This window comes from Channa argus, chromosome 7, assembly GCF_033026475.1.
Source record: "Channa argus isolate prfri chromosome 7, Channa argus male v1.0, whole genome shotgun sequence".
NCBI lineage: Eukaryota > Metazoa > Chordata > Actinopteri > Anabantiformes > Channidae > Channa > Channa argus.
The window spans coordinates 5428-31396 of NC_090203.1; the positions used below are offsets into that span (position 1 = coordinate 5428).

The 25969-nt window shown below is 39.9% G+C and overlaps 3 protein-coding genes and 1 long non-coding RNA gene across 10 annotated transcripts; 2 read left to right on the forward strand and 2 right to left on the reverse strand.

Moving 5' to 3' along the window:
- Nucleotides 1-1308: 1308 nt before the first annotated feature.
- Nucleotides 1309-8363, reverse strand: decr1 (2,4-dienoyl CoA reductase 1, mitochondrial). 4 transcript variants are annotated; one of them, XM_067509616.1, is made up of 11 exons: nucleotides 8257-8328; nucleotides 7553-7578; nucleotides 7049-7251; nucleotides 6904-6961; nucleotides 6733-6819; nucleotides 6488-6635; nucleotides 6008-6107; nucleotides 5835-5907; nucleotides 2509-2655; nucleotides 2342-2404; nucleotides 1309-2219 (listed from the first exon to the last, which is right to left on the reverse strand). In XM_067509616.1, exons 2-11 carry the CDS (start codon nucleotides 7574-7576, stop codon nucleotides 2160-2162), a joined length of 963 nt encoding a protein of 320 aa, XP_067365717.1. In that variant the 5' UTR covers nucleotides 7577-7578; nucleotides 8257-8328; the 3' UTR covers nucleotides 1309-2159. The 4 variants fall into 4 exon arrangements, with proteins under 4 accessions (XP_067365717.1, XP_067365716.1, XP_067365715.1 ...); XM_067509615.1 differs by having other exon boundaries at nucleotides 7553-7615; XM_067509614.1 differs by lacking the exon at nucleotides 7553-7578 and having other exon boundaries at nucleotides 8257-8363.
- Nucleotides 8364-9291: 928 nt separating this feature from the next.
- Nucleotides 9292-11224, forward strand: pmvk (phosphomevalonate kinase). The gene is made up of 5 exons (XM_067509623.1): nucleotides 9292-9709; nucleotides 10007-10070; nucleotides 10140-10292; nucleotides 10703-10832; nucleotides 10899-11224. The coding sequence occupies exons 1-5, from the start codon at nucleotides 9615-9617 to the stop codon at nucleotides 11063-11065; spliced, it is 609 nt and encodes a 202-aa protein (XP_067365724.1). The 5' UTR covers nucleotides 9292-9614; the 3' UTR covers nucleotides 11066-11224.
- Nucleotides 11211-24424, reverse strand: LOC137130036 (tropomyosin alpha-4 chain-like). 4 transcript variants are annotated; one of them, XM_067509622.1, is made up of 10 exons: nucleotides 24280-24415; nucleotides 24099-24197; nucleotides 22505-22645; nucleotides 16842-16975; nucleotides 16636-16753; nucleotides 14385-14455; nucleotides 13152-13227; nucleotides 12143-12205; nucleotides 11996-12065; nucleotides 11211-11877 (listed from the first exon to the last, which is right to left on the reverse strand). In XM_067509622.1, the coding sequence occupies exons 3-10, from the start codon at nucleotides 22637-22639 to the stop codon at nucleotides 11795-11797; spliced, it is 750 nt and encodes a 249-aa protein (XP_067365723.1). In that variant the 5' UTR covers nucleotides 22640-22645; nucleotides 24099-24197; nucleotides 24280-24415; the 3' UTR covers nucleotides 11211-11794. The 4 variants fall into 4 exon arrangements, with proteins under 4 accessions (XP_067365723.1, XP_067365720.1, XP_067365721.1 ...); XM_067509619.1 differs by having other exon boundaries at nucleotides 22505-22648; nucleotides 24280-24414; XM_067509620.1 differs by lacking the exon at nucleotides 24099-24197 and having other exon boundaries at nucleotides 22505-22648; nucleotides 24280-24424.
- On the forward strand, nucleotides 16874-18619 carry LOC137130039 (uncharacterized). The gene is made up of 3 exons (XR_010914802.1): nucleotides 16874-17005; nucleotides 17225-17290; nucleotides 17792-18619. It is a non-coding gene; the product is annotated as an uncharacterized lncRNA (long non-coding RNA).
- Nucleotides 24425-25969: the final 1545 nt, after the last annotated feature.

Sequence of the window (25969 nt, forward strand, 5' to 3'; positions counted from 1 at the left end):
TAACACAAAATAAATCAAATTGATGATCACTTATGAAGTCATTTACTAACAGAGATTTAGAAGAGAGAGATCTGATATTTAATAATCCACATTTAATAGTGTGGGTTAGGGTTAGAGTTACTATGCAAGTAATGAAAGCTTTTTCGCCTGACCTCTGATCTCTCTGTTTTATACTCAGAGTCACAGCCACCCTGCTCAGTACTGTGATGGAGACTGCTTACCTGTCCCGGGAGCTGCTGCTGCTGGGACACCCTTACACACTCTGCCATCCTGAGAGCCGCCCGGCCATCGTGACAAATATTGAAACATTATCTATGAGAGATGAAAAATTCTCCTCTATTCAACAACAAAAACAACAACATTAACAACACAGTGGCTGACTACTTTATGATGTAATGTAACATCTGTCTTTACATTACAGTTTCTGCAGAACCCTCAACAGCCAGCCAGTCACATCAGATTGTCAACAACACTCAACACAAACAAGATAGACATGCAATTGTGATGCATGAGAAATGTGTCTGTGATAATGAGTAAAGATTATATTAGATGAGGAAATTTCAGTGTTCCAGCATGGAAAAGACAAGCACCAGATATTGCACCACACATTAAATCAAACATATCACCCCACCCCTCACCTAAATCAATTCTGCACAAGAGCACAATAAAAAGTTACATAACACACACAAAACCCCACTTTAACACTCAAGGTAATATTTCTTTTGTCTGTGGCTCCCAGACTGTGGAACACACTACCCTAGACTCTGCGTTTGGCGGATTCTACTGATCCTTTTAAAAAGCAACTGAAGACACTCTTCTTCAGACAAGCTTTTAGCTGACTGGGCTCTTTTGGTTGCATCTTTGTTGTAGTTGTGTTTTCACTTATATTTGAAGTTTTATTGTATGTACTATTTTCTTTTTTACATTTCTGTAAAGCACTTTGTGATTTTATCTGTGAAAGGTGCTACATAAATACATTTTACTTACACACAAGACCTTTTCACATATTAACCACACGAGCAAACACAAAAAAGTTACTCCCATTTGTGTCTCACCGTATTGATGTGTTGTACAGTCTGATAGCTGTGGGAAGAGTCACAGTGACATTCTATATTTGCTTCAGCTCTGTTGACATTTATGCGAATGACTCTGTATCTTTGACAATTGTTAAAACATTTTTCGATGTTAGGGGGAGTAATTGTAATTGTAGTAATTGTAATTGTAATTGTTTGGTAGGAATCTAGTGTCAAGTATCATTACTGTCAGACATCAAAACGTAAATGTAAAAAAGGACCACAATAACTTCAATGTATTCTGTAAACAGTTTTCTTTATTCTTTTACAACAATAACTTTCTTTAGTCCATCAATCTGTGAAGCTACGGTGACTATTTTGTATTTCCTGTTAAGAATGTGCAGTGCATCTTTAACACTTTATGTACAATAAAACCAGGCCTATTGTGCCGAATTGCAGATTCTAGTTTAACTGTGTGATTTCAGGCTGCTTGTAATGATCACGTAATCAAGGAGAAAAATAACACATTTCTCTTGTAACATTGCGGTATACTCCACAGTGATTAGGATCGACCAGATAGGTCTTTATAACTTCTCTTGTGAATGAATACATTTCAGCAAATGGAATTTGTCCTGTGAAATCAGCCTGTGTCTGGTGACATGTGTGACTCAATCAGAGCACTGTGTAGTTTAAGAGTTTTAATGCCAACTTCTTTATAACTTGTGAAGTGCCCCACTCCCCACATTCTAGTCTCTCTCTTTCTCTCTCACAGACTCACTCACTGACTGACTGGGTGGGTGGCTGAATGACTGACTGACTGATTTGATGTGTGTTTTTTTTCTATCTACTATGTATACTATCTTTTAGGTTTACATCAGACAAATAATGAAACTACCTCTAATGTCGCTGCAGTTCTAACACTGCAGCAGCTAGTGACTGGTAAAAATATTTTATGACAGCTTGGGTGTTTTTTATGCATACCGTGCTAAACATTTACAGCCATTGCACAATCATCTAAAGTTCACCATCTAAAGTTTCACATTTGCATTCTCACTCAACTAGTGTTTGGTGAGGTTGTTTCCTGATTGTCTGCATATACTAACTGGCTTCATCGCATCAACTGATCAGGGATCTGATTGGTTGTTTTCAGGATCCTTTGGTGCTTCTGATCATTGCTTCCATCATCTTCCACTGATCGGGAGTTACCTGTGATTTACAAACCTTTAATGAATGTTTTATTTTCATTATCTGTCACGTGGAATTAAAACATATTCACTCACAGACATTAATTGTAATAATGCTATAACATTGTCTCTCAATTGACTCACCCTGCGCAGCTCATTAAACTCTCCTGCCATAGACACATACTCTCCCCCATCAAATCGAATCACCTGAACAGTCAGAAAACATTTTTTATCCTAACACATTTGGCTTTACATTAATGTCTACTTCATGGATGAGTATAAACTCTGTTGTACGATCAAAGTAGACTTACAGCTCCAGACATCCAAGTGGCAAAGTCACTGCTCATGTATGCTGCCAGGTTTGCAAGTTCTGCTGGTTTTCCAAGCCGGCATGTCGGGATCCGATCAATCATCGCTTTCTCAAATGCTCCAGTGGGGTCCAAACGGCTGAAGGCGCCCTGAGCACAACGGGTCAACAGCAGGTAAACAGCAACAACCAAAACAACAGGAGCCTGTACCATAAAGTCAGATTAGTGGCTTATCTCCCTATCTTTGGGCTTCACACAGGTTTTGTGGTATCACAAAGCTGGCTGACTTTAAAAAAGATAAATAAGCAAACAAACTGCTGCAGAGCAGGTTCACTTTAGAGGACCAGATCTAAACCTGTCAACAGCCCAACCAATGACCAAACATGTCACTGGAAAACAGTAATTATTCATACGGGATCCCTACAGGGATAAAAGTGATTGCAACAGTCCGCTCAATAATAAATAGAAATGGCTATTCTTAGACCACTCACATACCAATTTAAATCAGTTTCTAAGAAACTGAGGAGTTTATCCCTACATAACTGCACAATTATAATTCTGTATTTTAATTGCACAAAAGTTTTGATTTCTATAAAGTTGATTTATTTTTTATTTATTAACTTATTCCATCAATGCCCCTTAGAATAAGCAGATGGTAATGCAAAGAGCATTGCAAATTGAGAAAACGCATGCAAGCAGACAAAACACAAACAAATTTAAATTTAATTTGTTTAAAAAAATTTTTAATGCTGTGCCTGTTCTGTCAAATTGATGAAGTTTTTTTTATAATTTTGGTTGTGTTTTGTCCATTTGGAGTGCCTTGAGCTCCCAGGGCAACCATAAGATGCAATAATAACTGAAAAAATACCACTACAATGTCAAATATTTCTCATTATGTGATCATAATGGTTATAGTTTACCTGGTAGAATATCAATTTCTGTTTCCACTTTAACCTGAATTTCTTGAAGGTATCGCTATTTAATTTCAATTCACAATTCTGTTGATGTCACATCTCGTACACCACTCCTATACCTTTTTCAGACGAAAACGCTCATAGCCTGACAGGAGACCTTATGCTTTAGAACCAAGAGAAGAGGAACAGAGCCAGAACCATTCCCTGTGGGGCTCCCGTGTTGCATAAATTCACCTTTGAGTTGCAGTCATTAGCCCTCACATACTGTGGTCAGTTTGTGAGGTAATCCAGTATTCGGGTGGTGAGGTGTTGGTCCATCTCCATGTGCTCCTTCTTATCCTTCAGAAGCACAGGCTTGATAGAATTAAAAGCCCTAGAGAAGTAAAAAAACCTGACTCTCACCGAGCTCCCAGCCTTCCTCGCCTTAGTTCTGAGGCCGCACAAGGTGGTGGTGGTGGTGGTGGTGGTGGTGGTGGGGAGGTGTAAGACCCATGTAGTGTGTTGGCTGTGAGCTGAGGGCAGTGCAGAGAGAGGTGGGGCGGCAGCCGAGGAAACTGGTTGAATGCAGGGGTTGGGAGCTGATCAAACCTACTGAAGAATTGGTTCAGGTCATTCACCTACTCCTAGTCACCCATTACCCAAAAGCTAGGCTCTCTGTGGCCAGTGATAGCTTTGAGCCCTCTCCACACTCTGCAGACATTATTCTGCTGCAGTTTGTCCTCCATCTTCCTCCTATAGCCTGTTTTTCTTTCCCTGATCTTCTTTCTCAACTCTCTTCGCACAGTTTTTAGCTCCTCGTGGTCTGATTTAAAAGCTCTCTTTTTCTCCTTAAAGAGAGCCTTTATATCAGAGTTTATCCGTGGCTTATTGTTGGAGAAACACCGTACACCCCTGGTGGGTACAGTGTTATCCAGACAGATGTCGAAGTAGTACATTATACAGTCTGTTAGACTGTCAATATCATCCCCATGTGCACAGTTCCTTCCACACAGTTGTTTCCAAACGGTCCTTCAGAGCCTCTTCCGTCACATCAGATCAGGTCCTCACTATGCAGGAGACAGCTGGTTGTTTGCAAAGAAGGGGCTTGTACACAGGCAGAAGATGAATCAGGTGGTGATCTGATCTTTCCAAGGACGGGAGGGGTGCTAAGGTACACTATATTGCCAAAAGTATTCGCTCACCTGCCTTTAGACCCATATGAACTTTAATGACATCCCATTCTTAATCCATAGGATTTAATATGATGTCGGCCCACCCTTTGCAGCTATAACAGCTTCAACTCTTTTGGGAAGGCTTTCCACGAGGTTTAGGAGTGTGCTTATGAAATACATAATACACAGTGCTCGCAGTCTTCGCTGTAATTCATCCCAAAGGTGTTCTATCGGGTTGAGGTCAGGACTCTGTGCAGGCCAGTCAAGTTCTTCCACAACACAATTACTCATCCATGTCTTTATGGACCTTGCTTTGTGCACTTGAATTCATTTATTTGGATGGGTGAGCGAATACTTTTGGCAATATAGTGTATATTCCTCCTTGGAGTTAGCATAAACTAAGTCCAGTGTTTATATCGTCTAGTGTGGCATGACACATACTGGGTAAATGTAAGCACAGTGGAGGACAGATGGGCTTGATTAAAATCTCCAGATGATAATGAGGATGAGGACATCAGGACTCTGTGTCTGCAGTTTATTAACAATGAAATGCAGAACATCACACGCCAATTCACCGTCAGCAGAGGGAGGGATTAACGTAGTTATCGCGATAATGTGCAAGAATTCCCTTCGCAGATATTAGGGACTCATGTTAACAGCTCAATGTCTTTACAGCAGATCAGCTCTTTCACAGTGATATGCTTGGAGTCACACCATCTATTATTCACAAATACTGACAGCTCTCCTCCCTTTCATATTATCTACTCGCATCACCTGAAATCCATCCAAAGCCATAGTCATATCAGGTGTTCTTTCTGGTGCTGGGTCAGAGCAGCTAGCTCAACCCTCTTATTAGGTAGAGATCTCACATCCCCCATTACAATAGACGGGAGTGCTGGTCTGGAACGGTTCCATTTGGCACGGCACACAGCACCAGCTCGGTTCCCTCCTCAGCTCGTGAGGAACGTCTGACTTTCCTGCATTAGCACCGCAGAGTATTGGAATGCTAACAGCTTATACCTGGTGTAAACAATAGCCATGGATGTGAATGGAGAACAACTTTATACAGTTCAAAAAACAAGAAAACGCTGCGAACATAGACATAGAGCTATTAGAACTGCTGCAAAAGGCTGCCACTCGTGCGCCGCCAACTTGCAAGAAATCCATGGACAAGGCACTGCTTGCGAAGTTGCCCCTGATTTGCATTCCTTAGTCTCAGTAAATAAGAACAACTGTTAAATGACTGAGCTAAGTGAAGCATTACCTTGGTTTTTATTGGTCCAGGCTGGATGATGTTAAACCTGTGGCCATAGCGGCCCCACTCTGCAGCCAGGGACCTGAAACACAACAACAGTGTTGCCGTGGCAACAATCAGTGACTTCACTCAGTAGTCTGTAAAGAAAGCACTGCTTCATACAGGTGAAGGATCAAACCTACTTGTAGAGTGCCTCTACTCCAGCTTTTGCAGATGCACTTGGAACCACAAAACCAGACCCAGACTCAGCATAGATGGTTGTGATGGCCAGGAAAGAAGCCCCTATACCACAAAACAATACATGGTAAAATAACACAAAACCTTCACTTTATCAGTCAAAACTGAACACTGATCTGTCTAAGCCTACTCCAAATCTCCAGGCTTTTCTGAATTTGAATAAGTTTGCAACCCTGTCTGGTTCTCAGCGACTTATTTAATAAGGCATTTCAACTGACATGCACTATACCAATGAGGGCAACAAAAAGCCAAATAGAGCACAGTAGAATCCAGAATGTGGCAGTAATGAACTTGAAAACTTAATTTCAGATGAAGAGTAAAGACATGTTTACATTCTTATTGCAGATATAACTGGTTCATTAATGAGAACGGAACCTGTTCTGTCAGACGGCACTTAGACATTCCCAATTCCTCTGATATCTGACCTTTCTTGTTCTTGATCAGCCTCTTGCCCAGCTCAAGAGTCACAAACGCAGTCCCATTTAGTACAATGTCAGTGATGCTCTTCCAGGCGTTGGGTGACAGATGCTCAGATGGACACACAAAGTTTCCTGCAGCATTGTTTATGATTATCTGCACCAATTACAACATAAAACCACTGATGTCATAACTCTTGTCAAAGGTGCTCTGACACAATCCTGTCACTATAAAGGGAATGTTGTGTTGTTACATCTGGAAGTCCGGTCAGAGTCTCCACCTGGTCCACACAATGACAGACCGCCTGAGGCTCTCTGACATCACACTGAACTGCATGGACCTGAGAAGGAAGATGGGGAGGTGGGTTAGACCAGTTCAGACAAGGGCCAACAGGTTGAGCCCAGCTTTGGTTCTGATTAACAACCTTGTTTCCAGTCTGTCTGCTGATCTCCTCAGCTGTTTGCCTGAGAACATCCAACTTTCTGATCAAACAAACAGAAAAAAAACTTAAGTTATACAATAAAAAAGTCCTGAAACCAGGGTGGGGGATAAATAATGTAAGTTTAGACCTGCTAGCAATGACACACTGAGCCCCCAGCTCTGACAAGGTGGTGGTCATGGCTCGGCCCAGACCTGTCCCCCCTCCAGTGATGAAGGCCACTCTGTTTTTGAAAGTTCCGATCGGAAGCATGATTTCTTCAAATGGGGGAAAGAACCCAGAGTTGGGCAAAGTAGAACTGGAATGAAGACCTGCAGAGCTGCGGAACCACAACTGGAGGAGAGAACATGTCAGAATCATAACAACAAATAAATTTCCACCACCCTACAATGTTAAACTGTATTTCGTTGCCTTGTACCATAGCATGTGTAATGACAAATTGTTGAATCTAATCAAATCCAATCTAATCTAACAATCACAGGACACCAGTCACACACACATTTAACTATAATGAGTTAAAAATAAACACATTCATTTCTGGAAAACTAAAACTTTCAATTTCTCATCAGAAAATTTAACTTTTTTAGATAAAAATACATTTTATTCAATTTCGATTTTGCTGTTATTTACTCACATTTGAACACATCACAATTAGCATCACTGTAAGCAGGAAGGTGGGTAGAAGAAATTAAAAAATCTCCAGGACAAAGGGTGATAAGAATAAAACATGAATTGTCTGCAGGTAGTGATAAGATTGTTTTCACTTAAAAAACATGACCTCAAACCTCTTGAAACACCTAAGACAACACATAAATGTAAAGCTCGTGGAGATAATAGAGGTCAACATGCCATTTTGACATTTCTAACTCATTTCACTAAACAGTAAATATATGGTGAGATCCTATCCTAATGTTGGAAAATACCAGGGTTGGTAAGTATGGGACTGTATTTTTAAATGTCTATTTTAACATCTGACTCTAATGTGATCTTATCACATACAGACTTACAAAAACAGAACTCGCTGACAATTTGTATTCTGGTAATAATCATATTAAAGATGATGTCTTCTCTCTATCATTAACTTATAAACTTGCCACATTAACACGTTTGTTAAAACAGATCAATCATCATGGCCTCTCAGGTGCTGCCAGTGTGTTTGCATGTGAAAACATTTAGTTGTTCATTCCCTGATATAGGACTGAACATAGTCTCGGACTGATTACTAATTAGTGATTACATTTTGTAACCGGGTTATTTCTGTCATCACATTGTACACATTTAAAATGTGTATACAATAGATTTATTTATTTTTCTCTATTTGGAAAATTATCTTCTCACCTTTACTGCTCTAAAAACGCAATTTCTCCCACAAAACACAGCCATCGCCATATTGGTGACGCTCCAGTAACCTTTGACCTGGATCGTACCAACTTGCAGAAAAAGCTGGGCTCTAATTTCATCACAACAGGCTACGATGTTATAAAGTTTTCATCTAAAAACACAAAGCCAAGACAGTTTTCGTTGATCAGAGTATTATTTAATAAGTCAGAAATATTTTTTTAAATATAAATAAATAAAAACCCGTTTCTTGTAAACACAACAGAAGAGACTGGAGCACACTGATTTTAACTTAGTACTTTTAGGCTTGGAAACAAACTACGTGGATCTTGAAACTAAAGAAACAGGTCTGTCAAAAAAGTCCAGTTTATCATTATGCTTCAGTGCACTGACCTGAGAAGCCTCTCATCCAGCTGCATATTATTGGAAGATACACAAATAACACACTTTTGAAGTAATTAAAGATTTTATGGTGCAGTGTGTAAGATCTAGAGGGATCTGTTTGCAGAAATGGAATATAGTATTTACAATTACAGTATGTTTTCACTACACAAAAATATGAATTAACTTTTTATTTAGCTTGGAATAACACTTTTATATCTAATTGGGTGCAGGTCTCCCTTTTATGTAGGGCATGAAGTTTCAATTTTGAAACGTCATATTTTTACCAGCGCTCAGCAGACAAACTAAACCCTCGTTTGGGAAGAAAATGTATCATTTGTATGTTCCGACTTGAATTTTGTAGCACTCTGGAACCCTTTGCAGTGGTGTCTGGGAAGAATCGAATAATTCTAAAAATATACTAAAATTTTAATAACAGGCTAGGTTAAAAAAGACCATGTAAACATACAGTTGAAAGAAAGACATCCAACACAGACTGCAGTGTAGTGAAAGATTTAATGTCACAGAGTACTGGAATATTTGTCCTGTAGCTAGCTCACTTCCACTTGACTGCAGTCTGTTCTTATGTTAACCCCCCCCCCCCCCCATTTTCGTCGGAAAGTGGTTAAGCCTATAAGCTGACGATGATCACGTGTTACCATAATAAGTCTGAAACACTGTCCCTTTGTAGAGACACACCTCCACCATAGTTCTTTATTCAACTTTATCAATCTTTATGCGTAATGTAATCGACAGTTTATGTTTTCTATCGATCATCGATCTGTCTGACCCCACTGATGAGGGCTATTCTACACAGAGCAGTTTTTCTTTGAGGTGCATCCTGTTTGCTCGGATCGTTACGGTATCGAGCCATTGTGGCGTGATCCTCAAAACAGGGGTCATGTTATGAACCGGCAGCCAGGTAATTTACGTAAGTCTAAAAAAAACGAGAATCGATCAATGATTATTGGTGACAGATGGAGGGCCAAGTCTCGGAACCCGAACTGATTCTGGTTTTCAGCGGGAAACGGAAATCTGGAAAGGATTATGTAACGAATCTGATCCAGGAACGGTTAGTGCATCACATTGTTGTTTACAGGTGTTTGGTTATCCTAAGGTCGACTCATTCTACTGTATTCTTTCTCTTTGGTTAGAAACGTTTCGCTACTCCTACAAGCAGTTATGAAACAAAAGAAAAGTGACCAATGTGTCCAACATCTATTTCCCATTAATTATCCAAAGTCGGCATAGGTCAGTCGGTGCATTTGACTTGTGATGAACAAATAAAACCACTGGGCCATGGGACATCTGTAAATACCCGTGAATGATCCATTCCTGTAAGCTGAACTCCCTTTTCCTTCTTCTTCAGTTTGGGGCCTGATGTTTGCTGCATCCTGCGTCTGTCGGGACCCCTTAAACAAAAGTACGCTCAAGTAAGTACATGTGCACATTACCAGGATTAGGTAACTGGGTTGCATCATCATTGTTACTAATGTTTGCAGGAACATGGTTTGGACCTGGACCAACTACTGGGCCCTGGTCCATATAAGGAGCAGTATAGGGCCAATATGATTTACTGGGGAGAAACAAAACGATGTCAGGACCCCGGTTTCTTTTGTCATCTAGCAACCAAAGGAGCACGGCAACCAGTCTGGGTACGTTGTCAGCAATTTATCTGTGTATTACTTTATCTCTTATGTACAACTACAACATGCTCTGTCCCAAAGGTTATAACACAGCATTAAATAACATTAAAAATAATTTAGCAAACCCTGCAATAATTCAAAGCACTTTATGAAGGTTTAGTTGAATAATTTTTAAATTTAGGGGTTTAAAAACCTCTACCTAGACTACCTTATGTCAACAAGGAGGTTCGTCTAATGTAAAGAAGTACAATAGGAAAAAAATACCGCTGCCAACCATCTTTTATTTTTTTTAATTTTAACTCTAGAGACACAGGATCCCTTAACTTTAAGTACTTAATTTATATGAACTGACCCATTGCTATCATTTATAACTAATCTTATGTCCAACTGCAGTGAGGCTCTGTGCTCTGATTTGTCAGGTGGTGAGTGACGCACGCCGGCTGTCAGACCTTCAGTGGTTTTGGTCAAAGTTTCCTCGACAGACTCGAAGTGTTAGAATTCAAAGTTCAGAAAAAACACGCCAACAGAGGGGGTGGATCTTCACTTCAGGTAAGATTTATCCGTTTATCTGTTACTTTAACTCTTGGTGTGTGTTTACCCGTTTCTGTCCTCCAGGTGTGGACGATACAGAGTCAGAGTGCGGGTTGGACAGCGGGGTGGACTTTGACTGGATCATCACTAACGAGGCTGACGCGCCCTCGTTAGATGAGCAACTGAAGCCATTACTGACACTGGCTGAGGAAGCAACTGAATTAGCTCATCTCTGCTTTATAAATCAATAACGTAATCAGTGGTGAAGACTCATGTTGGTGACATTCTCACTTGTTCTGGGGTTGGTTTCATCATTTATTCCGGATGCACCTTTGGACGTAGCATACATGGTTTATTTAAACACGTTTAATATTAAAATAAAAACTTGAGTCTCCGTTTGAATCTAAAAACCAGTGACTGTTTTTATTTTATAAAACCCTGTTTCACATGATTTATTACAATGAGCTGTGACATCATCACAGTAGTGACAACACCCCTGTGTCTCAGGTAACAACATTTAAACTTTTCTGGTTCATCTGGTCAAAAATGGGTGGGGGTGGGGGTCTTTGACCTCTTTTGGCCCCATTGGTTACCATGGCAGTGGAATAACTCCCTGTGATTGGCTACTTTCAACCAACAGTAATTGCTAACAGGAGCTTCTCTCAGTAAAGGAAACTTTGATTAGTTAATTAACTGACTTTAAATGTTAAACTCCCTTTAAACACAGAAGTCCAGCAGCTCCCCTTCGCTCACCCTCCATAATACTGAAGGGGTGGTGGGGGAAGGACAGACAATAGGCAATAAATGTGACAAAGATTCAAAGCAGGAATCTGCGAAAGCAACACTAAGTTGGGGTAGGAATGTTTGACCCTGGGAATAGAAGGTGGTGAGGTTTCGCCAGAACTGCAGGTTTCTCTGATGCAACAATAGCATGGGTATTTGGCCACATCATTCCCTGACACCTGGGTAGGTGGGTGCATTCAGCAGGAGTTGAGCTCCTCCATCGTCCGATTCAGAGTCGCTTGCAGCTCCATGTTGGCAGTTCTTGCAGCACTCAGACCATCTGAAAAGACAGAAGGGTGTTAATCTGTCAGCAGGCCACACCCTCACAGTGACAGGCCCCCACACCCATCACATCACCTGGGTCACTGTTTAAAAATAAAATACGTAATCAGATTTACCTTCCAGACCATCAATGGTTTTCTCCAGTTTAGTAACAGAACGCTCTGCAAATTCAGCTCTGGTTTCTGCCTGAAACACAAGTAGTCAGCAGGTCAAGGCAAAATGCAAAGAGTTTACCAGTCAAACCAATCAGTAATATTTCTCACCTCTTTGAGTTTGTTACTCAGGTTCTTGATTTCCTCTTCGTACCGGTCCTCCTTATGAGAATACTAAGACAGACAGACCAAATCAGAGAACAAGTGAACTGATAGGTTTGAGGACATCTGGTCCTGCCAACTTCTAGACATGTACTGTATTTATTTAAAAAAAGAAAAAAAAAGACAATGTTATAATCCTGCATTTTATCGCAAGAGATAAAAAGGTTTAAATATCCAACCGACAGCCTTTGTGTATGTGCATTGCAAAAACTTAAAATTGTACTGCTAAGAAGCGTTGCAAAGTGCCAATAAACCAGTATAACTATTGACACTTCAAAATGCAGTTGTCACTTAGTTTTAAACAAGTTCATGTGTAGGCTGCTGTGTGGAAGCTTTTTGCATTTTATTTTAACTGTGATAAACAATATAAGAAAGTTCTTGTCACTAGTGTAGATAAAAGTGGTCTACTAAACAACCATGTTAGTGCAAAGTTATTGAATATGTAATTCAAAGCTTCTTTCACATATAAACTCTAGACAATGTTCAGACACTTCTGAACATTGCCTGGAGTTGCCATTTAGGGGAAACTTTTGTTTACTGCGCACGCACACACACACACACACACACACACGCTTATTTGCTCACTGTAAATACTCCAAACAATTCAGGATAAAGTAAAGTACAAGGTACATTGTCAAGTCAAGTACAAAGTCAAGACATAATCTTGACTTTGTACTAGGAAGCTCACAGGATATATACCATTGGTATTCATTGGACCATCTCACTCGGATATTAAACATTCACGTTCACAAATATACCATCTCTGGGTAAAATCCAGAGAAGATCAGGATTCCAGTTGCGTTAGAGGCTTAATTCTTTTTAAGGTGATTTGAAGAACCAACATAACTGGACAACCTGATCTACAATTAGATCATCGAGCATTACTGATTTGAGCTTTGATGTGTTAAGCTATGCAAAAAATACAGGGCCCTAGCTGACCCGAGTCCCCACCCCCTACCTTCTCAGCCTGGGCCTCCAGAGACTTTGAACTAGTGAAGATCGTTTTCAGCTCCTCCTCCAGCATCCGGCTCTTGCTGTGGGTCAAAGGTGAGAGGTCAGTGGGATGTGTGTGTACGGTCTGTGCGTGCAAGTTTGGGTTGACAGCAGGTGGAGCTAAATTTAATATCACTGGAGGTGAGCAGGTCTTCAGGTGCAGGATGACCAGACACCTGCAGATTCTTCAGTGATTGGTTACTGAACTCTTTCTTCCCCTCTGCCATCAGACTCCTAAACAGCTGACAGGAGTTTGCAACCATGGACATAACTGTTTACATTGAATTACAATTTTGCACATTCATTTTTTTAAGAACTGCACTACCTCACCAAGAATGGCACTACCTCACTTTATTGCCTTATTCAGAACTGCACTACTACACTTTTTATTGCCTTTATTAAGAACGGCACTACCTCACCTTTATTGCTCTTATTTTATTTTATTTCTATTTTTAATTTTACTTGACTATGACATTTAGTGTCGACGGCAAATTAAAAATTTCATTGTGCAGTGAAACATGCTTTCTGTCTGTGCATATGACAATAAACACTTTGAATCTCTTGAATCGAAACTCCTCAACTGCTACTCCAACCTCCGCTTACAGTGAGACAAGTGAAGGGCAAGAAGACAGGTAACAGAAAACAGAAAAAGAACCTTTAGGTCATAACCTTAACAAAGCGATGTAATAATTTCATTGCGTTTACCTGAACTAACTACTCCAGACTAACACGTATTTATGTTCACTAACGCTGTGACATCACCTTACATCTATCCACAGGGTTAGCGCCATTTTTGTCCGTCTGTCCACCTGTCTCTCTACATTTAGCCATTTGGCAGAAGTTTTTGCCCCTAAAGCAACTTACAAGTGAGGTACAACACAAGCAAAAATAAAGAAGACATCAAGGCAAATCGCTAAAAGAAGTGATTCTATTTCATGAAGTCCAAGTTAAAGCATCAGAGCAGTGTTGGGCAGGTCCAAGACAGGTGCTGTATGTTATAGTCAGGTCCACATTTATTTGGATAGATTCTGCAGCCTACAACATTTTTTTGGTTATGTTATATACAGATAGGTTCCTAATATTCTAATCACCTCAATAACACCAAACTGGCAAGTGTTCCTAATAAAGTGGACAATGACAGAGCTGTGTGTGTGTGTGTGTGTGTGTGTGTGTGTGTGTGTGTATGTGTTTTACAAACCCCTCTGCTTGCTCAGCCCTCTCTTCAGCTCGTTCCAGTTCTCCCTCTACCATCACAAGTTTTCGAGCCACCTGTTGATAAAACATTCACTTTTTTTTAACTCTTTTTACATATGATAAATTCTAGTATCAGGCTTTAGATGTTGTTAACACATTTAACGGGACACAATTCTAGACTCTTCAGTACAAAATTTACAATTTTACAATACAAAAAAACTTTACACTTCATAACCATTACAGTAGGCCTAGATGATATGCCCAAACAAAATTGTGAACAAATGTTATTTAATTGAATATTAAAAAAATAAAAAATAAAAAATATTAATGATTCAAAAAGTTTTATTAAAACTACATGCTGTTCCCCTAGCACCACATGGGCTATAACAAAGAAAAACACCACTAGCTGTTCTCCTTTTATGTATGATTAACTAACCCCTAACCCTAACCCTTTTTTAAAAATGGACAATGTGTAAAATCTAAATAAAAACTCAATAGAACGCAAACATCATATCAAATTTTAAAATTGGGATGTTTTATAATTTCATGGAAAATATGAGCTAATTTTGAAATTTAATGGCAGCAACACATCTCAAAAAAGTTGGAACAAGGGGATGTTTATCATTTGGTAGCATCCCCTCTTTAAAAACTGTCTGTAAATGTCTGGGGAGTCAGGAGACCAGTTGAGGATTGTTTGATTTTGTGTTTTTTGTGTCAGTTGTTTTTTTGTTTTTGTTTTATGATGTTTTCTATTGGTTCATCACCTTAACTCTTCTCCTGTGAAGCCAAAGCCATGGTGTTGTGACGGATGCAGTATGTTTTAGCAGTATTTAGCAACGACTTGCTTAAGTATGCAAAGCCTTCCCTAAAACAGATGCTGTCTGGATGGGAGCATATGTTGCTCTAAAACCTTAATTTTCAGCAATAATGGTGCCTTTCCAGATGTGTAAGCTGCACATGCCATAGGCACTAATGCACCCCTGTACCATCAGAGGTGCAGGCTTTTGAACAGTCCAATGATAACAAGCTGGATGGTCTCGGTTATCAAATGCTCCTCAATTTTTTTTTATTTTGCAGCCATTACTTTTCCACCATTTCCTGCCCCTGTTCCAACATTTTCTAAACTTGTTGCTGCCTTCAAATTCAAAATGACCTAATATTTTCCATTCAGATATCTCAAACAACATATCAGATGTTGAAACTATGTTCTATTCTGAATAAAATATGGGTTGCTGAGATTTGCATATCATTTCATTCTGTTTTCATTTATGTTTTACACATTGTCCCAACTTTTTTCCCCCTAAATTAAGGCTGTAGTAAAGATCAACACCACAGGAACAACAGGAAAAGCTGTGCAAAAATAGCAAAAAAGACTAAATGCTACAAAATGCTACAGGATGAATGAAGTCTCAGAGAGACGACTTGGCACATCTGAGATTCAGTCTTGATGGCCTTTTATTGTTTTTTTTTTTTCCCTTGTAGTCACATATTGCAACCACCACTACTCCAGCTTGTTGACTAGCAAAGCCAACGGACTTGGAGACATCTCCAAGAAAACAAATCAGATAGTACTGTGGCAAGTCCAGAGGAAGGAGTGATGTTTTTTAATTTAGACATTTTTCAAAACTTAAGAGTATTACATTGATAGATTGTCTGGCCCTCTTAGACTTTAATAGGTTTTAGCTTTAGTTTCAACTTGTCCGTCTTGCAGAACAACGAAGATGATTTTATCATCAGAACTGATAGAACCAGAAACAAGACGCTGCATGTTTTGCACTTGCATGTGAAAGAGAGGAAAACCTAGGACTGCATGTACAAACTGTAACAAAGCCTGTTAACCTACCTTTGAAACACTCACTACATGTGTCTTATAACTTGTTATGAGACACCTCATTTATTAAAAGAAGCCACAACTACAGTACAACTGAACTGCAATTGTTAATACCATGGTCGCTTCTTGTACATTGATTTGCTAAGCTGCCAATGATGATTGGTGGACTCTTTCACCAATGGGCTGATGCCAATCCAACGTGTTGTGTTAGTCGAAAAACCACAGACTGCAGTTTGACTACCAGTGACCATCTGGGGCACATGGCAAAGACTAGGCTAATTGAGGATCCCAAGTGCCTGATGCTAGTTCGACTGTCAGCTTGGTGCGTCTGTGCCAAGATAAACACTATAATGTAATTGTGTGTGCATGTGGTCAGGTAAGATGTGTGTATGTGATTATACACATGCACGTTGCATTTCCTGACCTCCTCGTACTTCCTGTCGGCCTCCTCAGCAATCAGTTTGGCTTCTCTCAGATGAACCTCCAACTGCTCCATCTTCTCCTCATCCTTCAGAGCTCGGTTCTCTATCACCTTCATTCCTCTGGAAGGTGGGGGGGCAGTGAGTATGTCAGTATCTGAAGCAAACTACATCATAGGCTTACCTGTGTCTCAGACAAAAGGAATCTGACCTCTCGCTCTCATCCGCGACCTTTTCTACCTCGTCCAGTTTGTGCAGGGCAGTAGCCAGTCTCTCCTGAGCTCGGTCCAGATTCTCCTCCATCAGCTGCAGACGACGACCCAGAGAGCTTACCTCCGCCTCTGCCTGGAAGAAACAGCAGGGACACACCACACAGTGAGTGCAAACTGATCCACAAAACTGAAGTAGAGACGTTCATATTTTCCATCTGTTCGATCTAAATACAATACCAAGCATAGTGTTTCAGTAACTAAAAAGTCCTTATTAGGGCTCGACTTTTACAGTGTCTACATAATGTTATATGAACCCCCTTCCCTTACACTACTGCCAGGATGAAAGCTTGTAGATGTATAAATAACTAATACCAACTTTCAGTGTGGACAGACAATTCAGCCATTTGGGAGGGTGAAGCATCCAAAGTTCTTCACCGTCAATGCAAAGGTGAGTGCTAATTACCCAACATTATCTACGTACCCAATGTTGACCCATGAGTGTTAGTTTTTAGGTAAAATATGAGGAACCAGGATTTCTTTTTCTTCCCAGATGAATATGGCTAAAACAGTGCATTACAATGTTTTGGGCCTACATTTGCAGAATAGAACAAATGAGCAAGAATAATGTGAACTTATGTGAATAAATGCTATCCCACACATGGTCTGTTTGTAGTACCTTACTGCAACATATAATGATCATGGTTAGGACAGACACTGACTTTGCTCACCAACATTGATTCAACTACAGTATGTGTTGAAATGACATCCGAACAAACATGTTGACAGACTGCAAACAGCAGCTAGCTAGTTAATTAGCATAAGTCCCCCACCAGGGACAGACTAAATAAACTGAATCCACTCACTGTTCACTGTTCATCCCTAATCAAACAAAGCTCATAACAGTGTTGCCTTCTTTTCAACCCATTCCTTCAATGGACACATTCTCTAGATCTGCTATCGTCAAGTCAGCTGACCAACCTGAATCAGGACAGGCGAGTGAACCGCTGAGGGTCTTCATAGACAACCATTACATCAAGGTTAACTGAGGTGTCATGATTAAGACGGAAGTCATCTACTTGACTTTTGAAAATGCGATTTTTTTTGCAATTTGTAATGAAATGTATAGTTTCCCAGAAATTTTTTTTTAAACATTGTATGCCATTCAGTTAGGACTGAACAAAGAGTGACAACTGTATACATGTGATATTCAGATGATAAATGTTTAATGTTACTGAGAACATGCGCAGCAAGGATCAACCACAGGACTTTATCAGAATCAGAAATACTTTATTGATCCCGGGGGTAAATGGCTTTCGTACAAGATACTCCATGCCAGAGTAGGAAATTGTGCATAAGAACACAACACATATAAAAAGGAATACAATAAATGAATTATAAAGTTAAAAATTTAGTGTCTGATATCAGAGGAAGGAGTTATAAAGCTTGATGGCCACAGGAAGGAAAGACTTCCTGTATCACTCAGTACTGCACTTTGGTAGTATGAGCCTTGCACTGAAGGTGCTCGTTTGTCACCGGCATGTCATGCAGAGGATGGGAACCATTCTCCATTATCCATCGCAGCTTGGTCAGCCTTCTTCTGCTTGACATTGCTGTAATAAATTCTAGCTCAATCCCCACTTGCCCTTCTGATCAGTCTATTGGTAGCTGCAGCCCTCCGTCCACTGCCCCATCACACAACAAGCAGAATCAAACTGGCAACCACAGACTCAAACCATCCTCAGCATGGTTTGAGAGAGGGACCCGAGTCTGACCAGAGTGATCAGAAAACTTTTGAATATAGCACGACTCTGTCCGGTAGCTTAAAATCAGTGGTCTAAAGGGTGAAGAGGAAGGGAGAGAGGACTGTCCCTTGTGGGACACAATTGTTACTCACCACTCTGACACACCATGCAGCAGATGTACATACTGTGGTTTGCCAGTCAGATAGTCACCAATTCAATCAAAAAACAGGATTCTCAGTGCTTGCGGGCTTCTCCAGAATGGCAAATGCGCAGTTCAGCAGGTAGATGATGGCATCCTCAACTCCTAGCTAGGTCTGGTAAGCAAACTGAAAAGGGTCCAGGTTGGGCCTAAGTATGGGCCAGAGTCACTCCAGGATGAGTTTTTTAACGGTCTTCATAACGTGTGATGTAAGCACCACCGCTTGGTACTCTCGTTACCCACGGCTTATTGTTTGGACAGCACTGGACGGTTCTTGCTGGGACAATTCTTTCTACACAGAAGTTGATGTAGTCATATGGACAATGTAAACCCATCTTATCCTCTCCATGTGGCCTCAGAGTGCATTTCAGTCTTTTGCCTTAAAACTCTTCAGTGCTACATAACTGTCCTCTGCCCATCTGCTCACTGACTTCGTGGTCACAGGCAGCTTGCCTTGTATCTCACTTGTCGCTTTTTATAAAAGCGTCTGCTAAATGACTACATGTAAATGTAGGTAGCATCCAGAGGCACATAAAAGGTAAGAAACACCAAATTGTCCAAACATGGACAATCCCTCCCACCTGCTCAACTGCATGCCAGCTGCACAGAGGACCACTTTCAGCCAGACACTGATCACAGTTAAGTGCTAAACAGAACACAGGAGATCCTTTCTCCCAATGGCCAATAAACTGTTCAACTCACCCCCCACTTCTGTAAAAAGGAGGGGAACTAAATGGTCAAATAGTATTGTTTTTATTTCATTTATTATTTTTATGGGTTGGGGTTTTTTCTTACTTAACCCTAACTTAGGGTAGAGCTATGTGCATCCTCCACATTAGCATAGAGTGACTCTAGGGTCCTCTCCTCTCTCGTCTTACAGGTCACATTCTGGGTGAATTTTGGGAGAGTTTTGCCAACGGGAACATGATTACAGCCACCTGAGTTTATAGTGAGGGCAATCCTTAAATTGAGACATTGTGGTCAGGACTCAAATATTCAAACTACACTCCTGGTATTTCCTTTGACTCCAGGCTAATGCACTTAGCTCGTCTATCTTGTTATGAATCAATAAATGTTCAAAGGAGAATAGCAATGAATTAAAAAATGGGTTAGTTTTTTTCCCCATAATTGAACACCCTCAATAAGAATGACCCACAAAACCCACCCTCCTGCCCCTGCGTAGAAAATCAACATCTCCTGCATGCTGATGAAGACAGAAGTGAGAAGTGGAAAGTTTGTGGATCGAGTAGTTAGACTGCTAGGATTTACAACATCAGCATTCTGATGGGGCTGTCATGTAGCTTAGAACTGTAGACATACAATTCATTATGACCCATGATGGACCACATGAACAAGTTCAGCACACTGCCTGCTTCAGAGGACCCTAGAGAATACTTTTCCTCCACCTCTAAACTCAATAGCCCCCTATTTCAGTTTTGCCCTTCATTTTTCTCTGGCCAGAGGATGTCCCCCTGACCAACTCATTCTTTATACACCCAGTTTGACTCCAACCAAGAGATTTTGTCATACTTTATTATTAAATAGAAATTGTGTTGTTTTTTTTTATAAATTTTATTATCATTAAACGGCTAATATGTCTTGTTGCTCTGAATTACATTTTGAAAAAGTATTGAGTAATAGAAGAATCTTGAGCAAGTGCTTAAGTTCTTTTTATGCTGCAGTACTACTCCCAACATGTTCGGGTTGACCACCAGGTTGGGAAATGAACATCAGTTCCGAATTAGTACTTCCAAAAAAAAAAAAAAAAAAAAAAAAAAAAAAATGTATTTCACATTTATTTATAACTTCCAAACAAGGGCTATATATCTTTGAGGAGGCACAGTGGGTTATAGAAAAGAAATTTACATGGTGTTATTTAATAGCATGAAATGAACACACTAATGGGGGGTAATGAAGTGAAATTCACTCCATCTATTCAATGAGACTGGTAAAATTATGTGTGTCAGAAATTATTAATGCAGCATGTGATCTGAAATTCAGACTGGTTTAACATTAAACCCCAGTCTTCTAAAATCTTTCCCATCTGAAACAATTGAAGGCTTTTTATAATGAAATGTTATGGTACCCATTAGTAGCTTATTTAACATAGCCAACTGACAATATTTACTTTATTTTATGTAGCTTTAATTAAACAGAAATAATGAGTCTGTGAAGTAAAAACTAATGTAAGAAGCCCCTCAAAGAAGGGTAAAAAACACGTGTACAGAAAGGATTAGCCAAAATGGTAGCACCAATGATGTTAACGTTAATGCTCAGGATCTTCAGACTAGACAGGATTGTTAACACTGTGGGGAAACCAAATATTGTTTAAGGTAAGACACTAGTCTATAGGATTTGTTGAAAGCAGAGAAGCTGTGGCAGAGAGAGACTTGTAAAGCCATCACATCATTTTCACATTTTCCCAATTAAAGTTTCATTCTCACCATGTCAATAAAAAGCTGTACCAAACGTAGTGGTTGGTAATGTGTAAATATGTATTTAATCAACATGTGGTGTGGCTGCACTCTTATCAGTTTTTTTAGGTTGTAGCTGTAGGTTACAAACATCAATTAGGCTGCCCATAAAAAAAAACACATCTGTTCTGAAACTTTAGACTTGATGAGTTTTACATTTTTAAGAACATTGTGAGAGCACAAGGCACCATACCAAACAGGAATCTAGTTCAGAAAACAGTGCATTCCATCAGGATTGAAAAACTAATTAAAATAAATAACCTAATACCCTGAGCCATTATGATCTTGGGAGTTATAAGTCATGTCAAAAGACCTTGCATATTAAAATGTGTCTATCAAAGAAATTTTAAGACCTTAAATTTAAAAAAAATAATAAATAAAAAATTAAGGACGTTGTTAAGCAGACACCATAAAGCAGACACTGGGTCAACCATCTATTATACAACATACTATGCTATGTCAGCCATCATGTAAATATAGTCATGTTTTAATGCAGTACCAGTATCGGGTATTAGGCCCAACCCTGCCTTTGCGTACTCTAAAACTTCACGTCAACTTCCGCAGGTAGGTCAGGGTGAACAAATATCAGTGGTTTACAGCAGATAACTGATTGCGATAAAAGTAAAGCCAACTGCAAGCTTTGCTGTGCTAAAAATCTTAAGGTCTAGTGATTAAGAGTCATTCTCATGTTACACAATAACGTTTAACATTTGTGAATGAGGTCAGCAATAACAAGGGTTATATATAGTAACTAGAATTCTATCTAAAGTTGGCTTGGTTTTACCAGTTATTTTTTACCTCCAAATTCCTCTGTAGATGTTAGTCCATGCGGTCTGTGATTCTCAAGCCAGGATCTCAGCCCAAATGTGTGTTTTGTTAGTCTTTTTATAGTCCCTCATCTTTTTGTTCCTTTCAGCAAAAGCTGCTGTTTATTAAACACTGGTCACTTTCATATTTGTTTCGCCATAAGAACACGCAAGAATTTATGTTCTCGTGGGATTTCCTTAACACCAATGGAGTTATGAGGATTTTACTGTCCAGCAAATTATACTACAAACAAAACCTTTGGAAAAATGTATTTCAGGTCCTGTTGAACCATAGAAGAGTCTGAAGTGAAGTGTCTGATGTTGAAGAAAGGTTTTCCATGAACTAAAGTTCTGTTTTATTAATCTCACTGTTAACACACACACACACTGACAAAAAGAAACCTCCTCTTGCATCTGTACATCTGTCTTATAGGTGTGTACCTCCTCTCGGCTCCTCTTCTCCTTCTCCACCTCCCTCTGTAGCCTCTCTGCTCTCTCGTCTGCCTCTTCTGCCTGCTCCTGCAGGACTTTGATCTTCTTCTTCACGGCCTCGATGCTGTTCACACCTCCACTCATCTTCTTCTACTGCAGAATAAACAGCAGCACGTAAGCTCAACACACATCAGTGGTTATGTATCCATCACCACAAACACTATTTTGACTGTCTAAGAGTGAAACATACTAATCACCCTTACTTCAGGAAATAACAGACCTATTGACTAATGAGATACTGAAAGCTGCACTACATCTGTATTTGGATTCATCTGTGGCTGAAAATAGTTCACAACACAATCCCTAATACTTACAGATTAACAAAAATTTGTGTATGACAAGTTTCAAAATTAACTTGCTTGTAGTGACAGGGGCTCCAAACAGTATGATGTGTAATTATGGCAGTTTCAGTATCACATGACAGTTTCAGTTTGTGATTCCAGTTGTGGATGCAAGATCACCATACTTAAAACATTTGTGCATGTGGTTGTTCAGTTGGTTTTTTGTTGGTTATTTTCAAACTCAGAGTTTGAAAATATTAAAAAGCAGAGGTTTTGCAGCGAATCGAACAAATAGGTCTGCATGAAAGAAAATAACGACAGTTTTAAATGTAATATAATATGCAGTCGTGTAACATATTTATGGCCACTCAACTGCCAATTGCAAGACCGTTCCTCTTTAATTCAGTGTCAGTTATTTTCTTTAGCCACTAGGTGTCACTAGTTAACATCGTATTAAAAGAGGCTTTAAGGAATGAAACTTGGCTAAGCATTTGGCGCTGAAGCTCCATTGCTTTAAGAAAGCCTTGTTTGGCAATCACTACCTGCCTGTGTTTTCTTACCCTCAAACACATTGTTCACACCATTAATAAAAATTTTAAAAAGAGAGAACATATCTGGGACACAGATATGAGTCTTCAAACATCAATTACCCTTTAGTGTTTAAACCAGAACAATTCATCAATTCCCAAGTAATCAGCTAAATCAAAACTATCACCGAAACGTGAAACTTCATCTTCTGACCAAACAACGCGTTGTGGATTTAAAAAAAAAAAAATACATTCTCACGTTTAAATGTTGTGGCTCACTGACCCTAAAAATAATTTTAAGCATATAGACTGTTTATATCATTATTATGGCCCATACTTGTTAACAAGACCACACAGTTCTTTATAGAGCTAGGATCTTAATGTTTCTGATAAACTGCTACCGATTGCTACATTTTACTTTAAAATGTACTTTACACTACTACAGGGAGCATGCCCCTGGACCCCGTAGAGGGATTTTGGTCAACCCACCATAGTCTTACAAAATAGATTTGTTTAGTTAATACCTCATTTTCGAGTTACATTTATCAGCTGTAGTTTTTACTCTGGATAAGTACTTGTTTAGAGCCACAATGCCTCCCCTATTAATCAGGTTTTAAGACCGACGTTTTGCTAATGTTAGCTAAAGCTAACATCCGACCACCGCCCTGCTAGCAAGTTAGCAAAGCTCGGAGCTAACAGGGACCAGGCCAGGTAGACCTAAGGGATCCTTCTCACCTGTACGAGTCTCCGAGAGAAAACACACTTGCAGGTCGAACCCGATTTCACTTAACAGAGTTAACGTTGTTTCCCTGTTAATAGGAGGCTACCTGATGGCTATTAACAATTAAGAAAACGGAAAATTTGATTAATTTTTCAACTCAAACTTTTAATACTGTGGCTCCGGGTTAGTCTTAACTGGAATGCGGCCTCTTGGTCCGAACGCCGTAAATATAATATGAATATATGCGTCTGGTTCTGGTCCAGGGTTCCGTCGCTTCCTGATGCAGACAACTCCCAACTCAGGACGACGCCTTCTTCCGGGTTAAATTCCCTCCACGGAAAGTGACGCAAACCATAATATTTTCAAAACAAAACTGGATTTTTTTTTTTTTTAAATGTCATAATAAAGGGCAACCCGTACTCTTCGTTTAAAGTTACAATAACTACACTACAATGACTTTACTTTATTTTTTAATACGTTATTGACCTTGTAAGGAAATTATGCAGGAAAGCTGACATTACAGGAGTCCCGTTTTTTTCACATATTTACCTCATTAGAAGCAGAAAAATCACAATGCACAAATACTACTGCATTCACACTACTCCTGTAAAGCATTATATCAGCAACTACCAAGTATCAGCAACTAAATTTAATGAACATATCTGAAAAATGTAATGGAAGTATAAAATAACAGAAAATTAAAATGCTCTAAAATTTACAAATACATTTACTTAAGATTCAAGTTTCAAAGTGTAATGTCATATGCACAGACAGAAAGCATGTTTCCCTGTACAATGAAATTGTTACTTTGCCATCCACAATAAATGTTATACAGTAAAGTAAAATAAAAATAGAAAAAAAATAAATTAAAAATAAGAGCAATAAAGGGAATAAAGGTGAGGTAGTGCAGTTCTGCATAAAGGCAATGAAAAGTGAGGTAGTGCAGGAGGTAGTGCAGTTCTGAAATAAAGAAGCAAAAATGTAAATCAATGTAAACAGTTATGTCCATGTAAACAGTTATGTCCATGTAAGCAGTTATGTCAATGATTGCAAACTCCTATCAGCTGTTTAGGAGTCTGATGGCAGAGGGGAAAAGGGTTCTTCAGTCTTGAAGTCCTGCATTTCACACTTCTGTACCTCCGTCCTGAGGGTAGAAGTGTGAACAGTCCGTGCTGGGGTTGGGAGGGGTCTTTGAGGAAGCAGCTCTCCTGTGGACTCTGCGATGGTAGATGCTCTGCAGAGAGGGCAGTGGAGTTCTGGTGATTTTCTGCGCAGTCTTCACCACTCTCTCTACCCTCAGGCGTTTGCGGTCCATGACAGTAGTGCTGCCGTACCACACAGTGATGCAGTTGGTCAGGACACTCTCGATGAAGCAGCTGTAGAAATTGCTGAGGATCTTAGGCGACATGCCAAACTTCCTCAGCCTCCTCAGAAAATACAGCCGCTGTTGGACCTTCTTGACCAGCTGCGTGATGTGAGGTGTCCAAGTGAGGTCCTCACTTATATGGACACCCAGGTATTTAAAGTTGCTCAACCTCTCCATTTCAAGCTCCTGGATGAACAGTGGCTGATGCATTCTCCTCTTCTTTCTCATGTCCACCATCATCTCCTTTGTCTTGTCCGTGTTGAGGGTCAGGTTGTTGTCGCCACACCATGACACCAGACTAGCCAGCTCCCTTCTGTAGGCTGCCTCGTCACCGCCAGCGATGCCTCCTATGACTGCGGTGTCGTCCGCAAACTTCAGGATGATGTTGTCCTTGTCTGAGGCGACACAGTCGTAGGTGAACAGGGTGTAGAGGATGGGGCTGAGTACACAACCCTGTGGAGTGCCAATGTTTGTGATGATACTGGTTGAAGTCCTATTACCAATCCTGACAGACTGAGG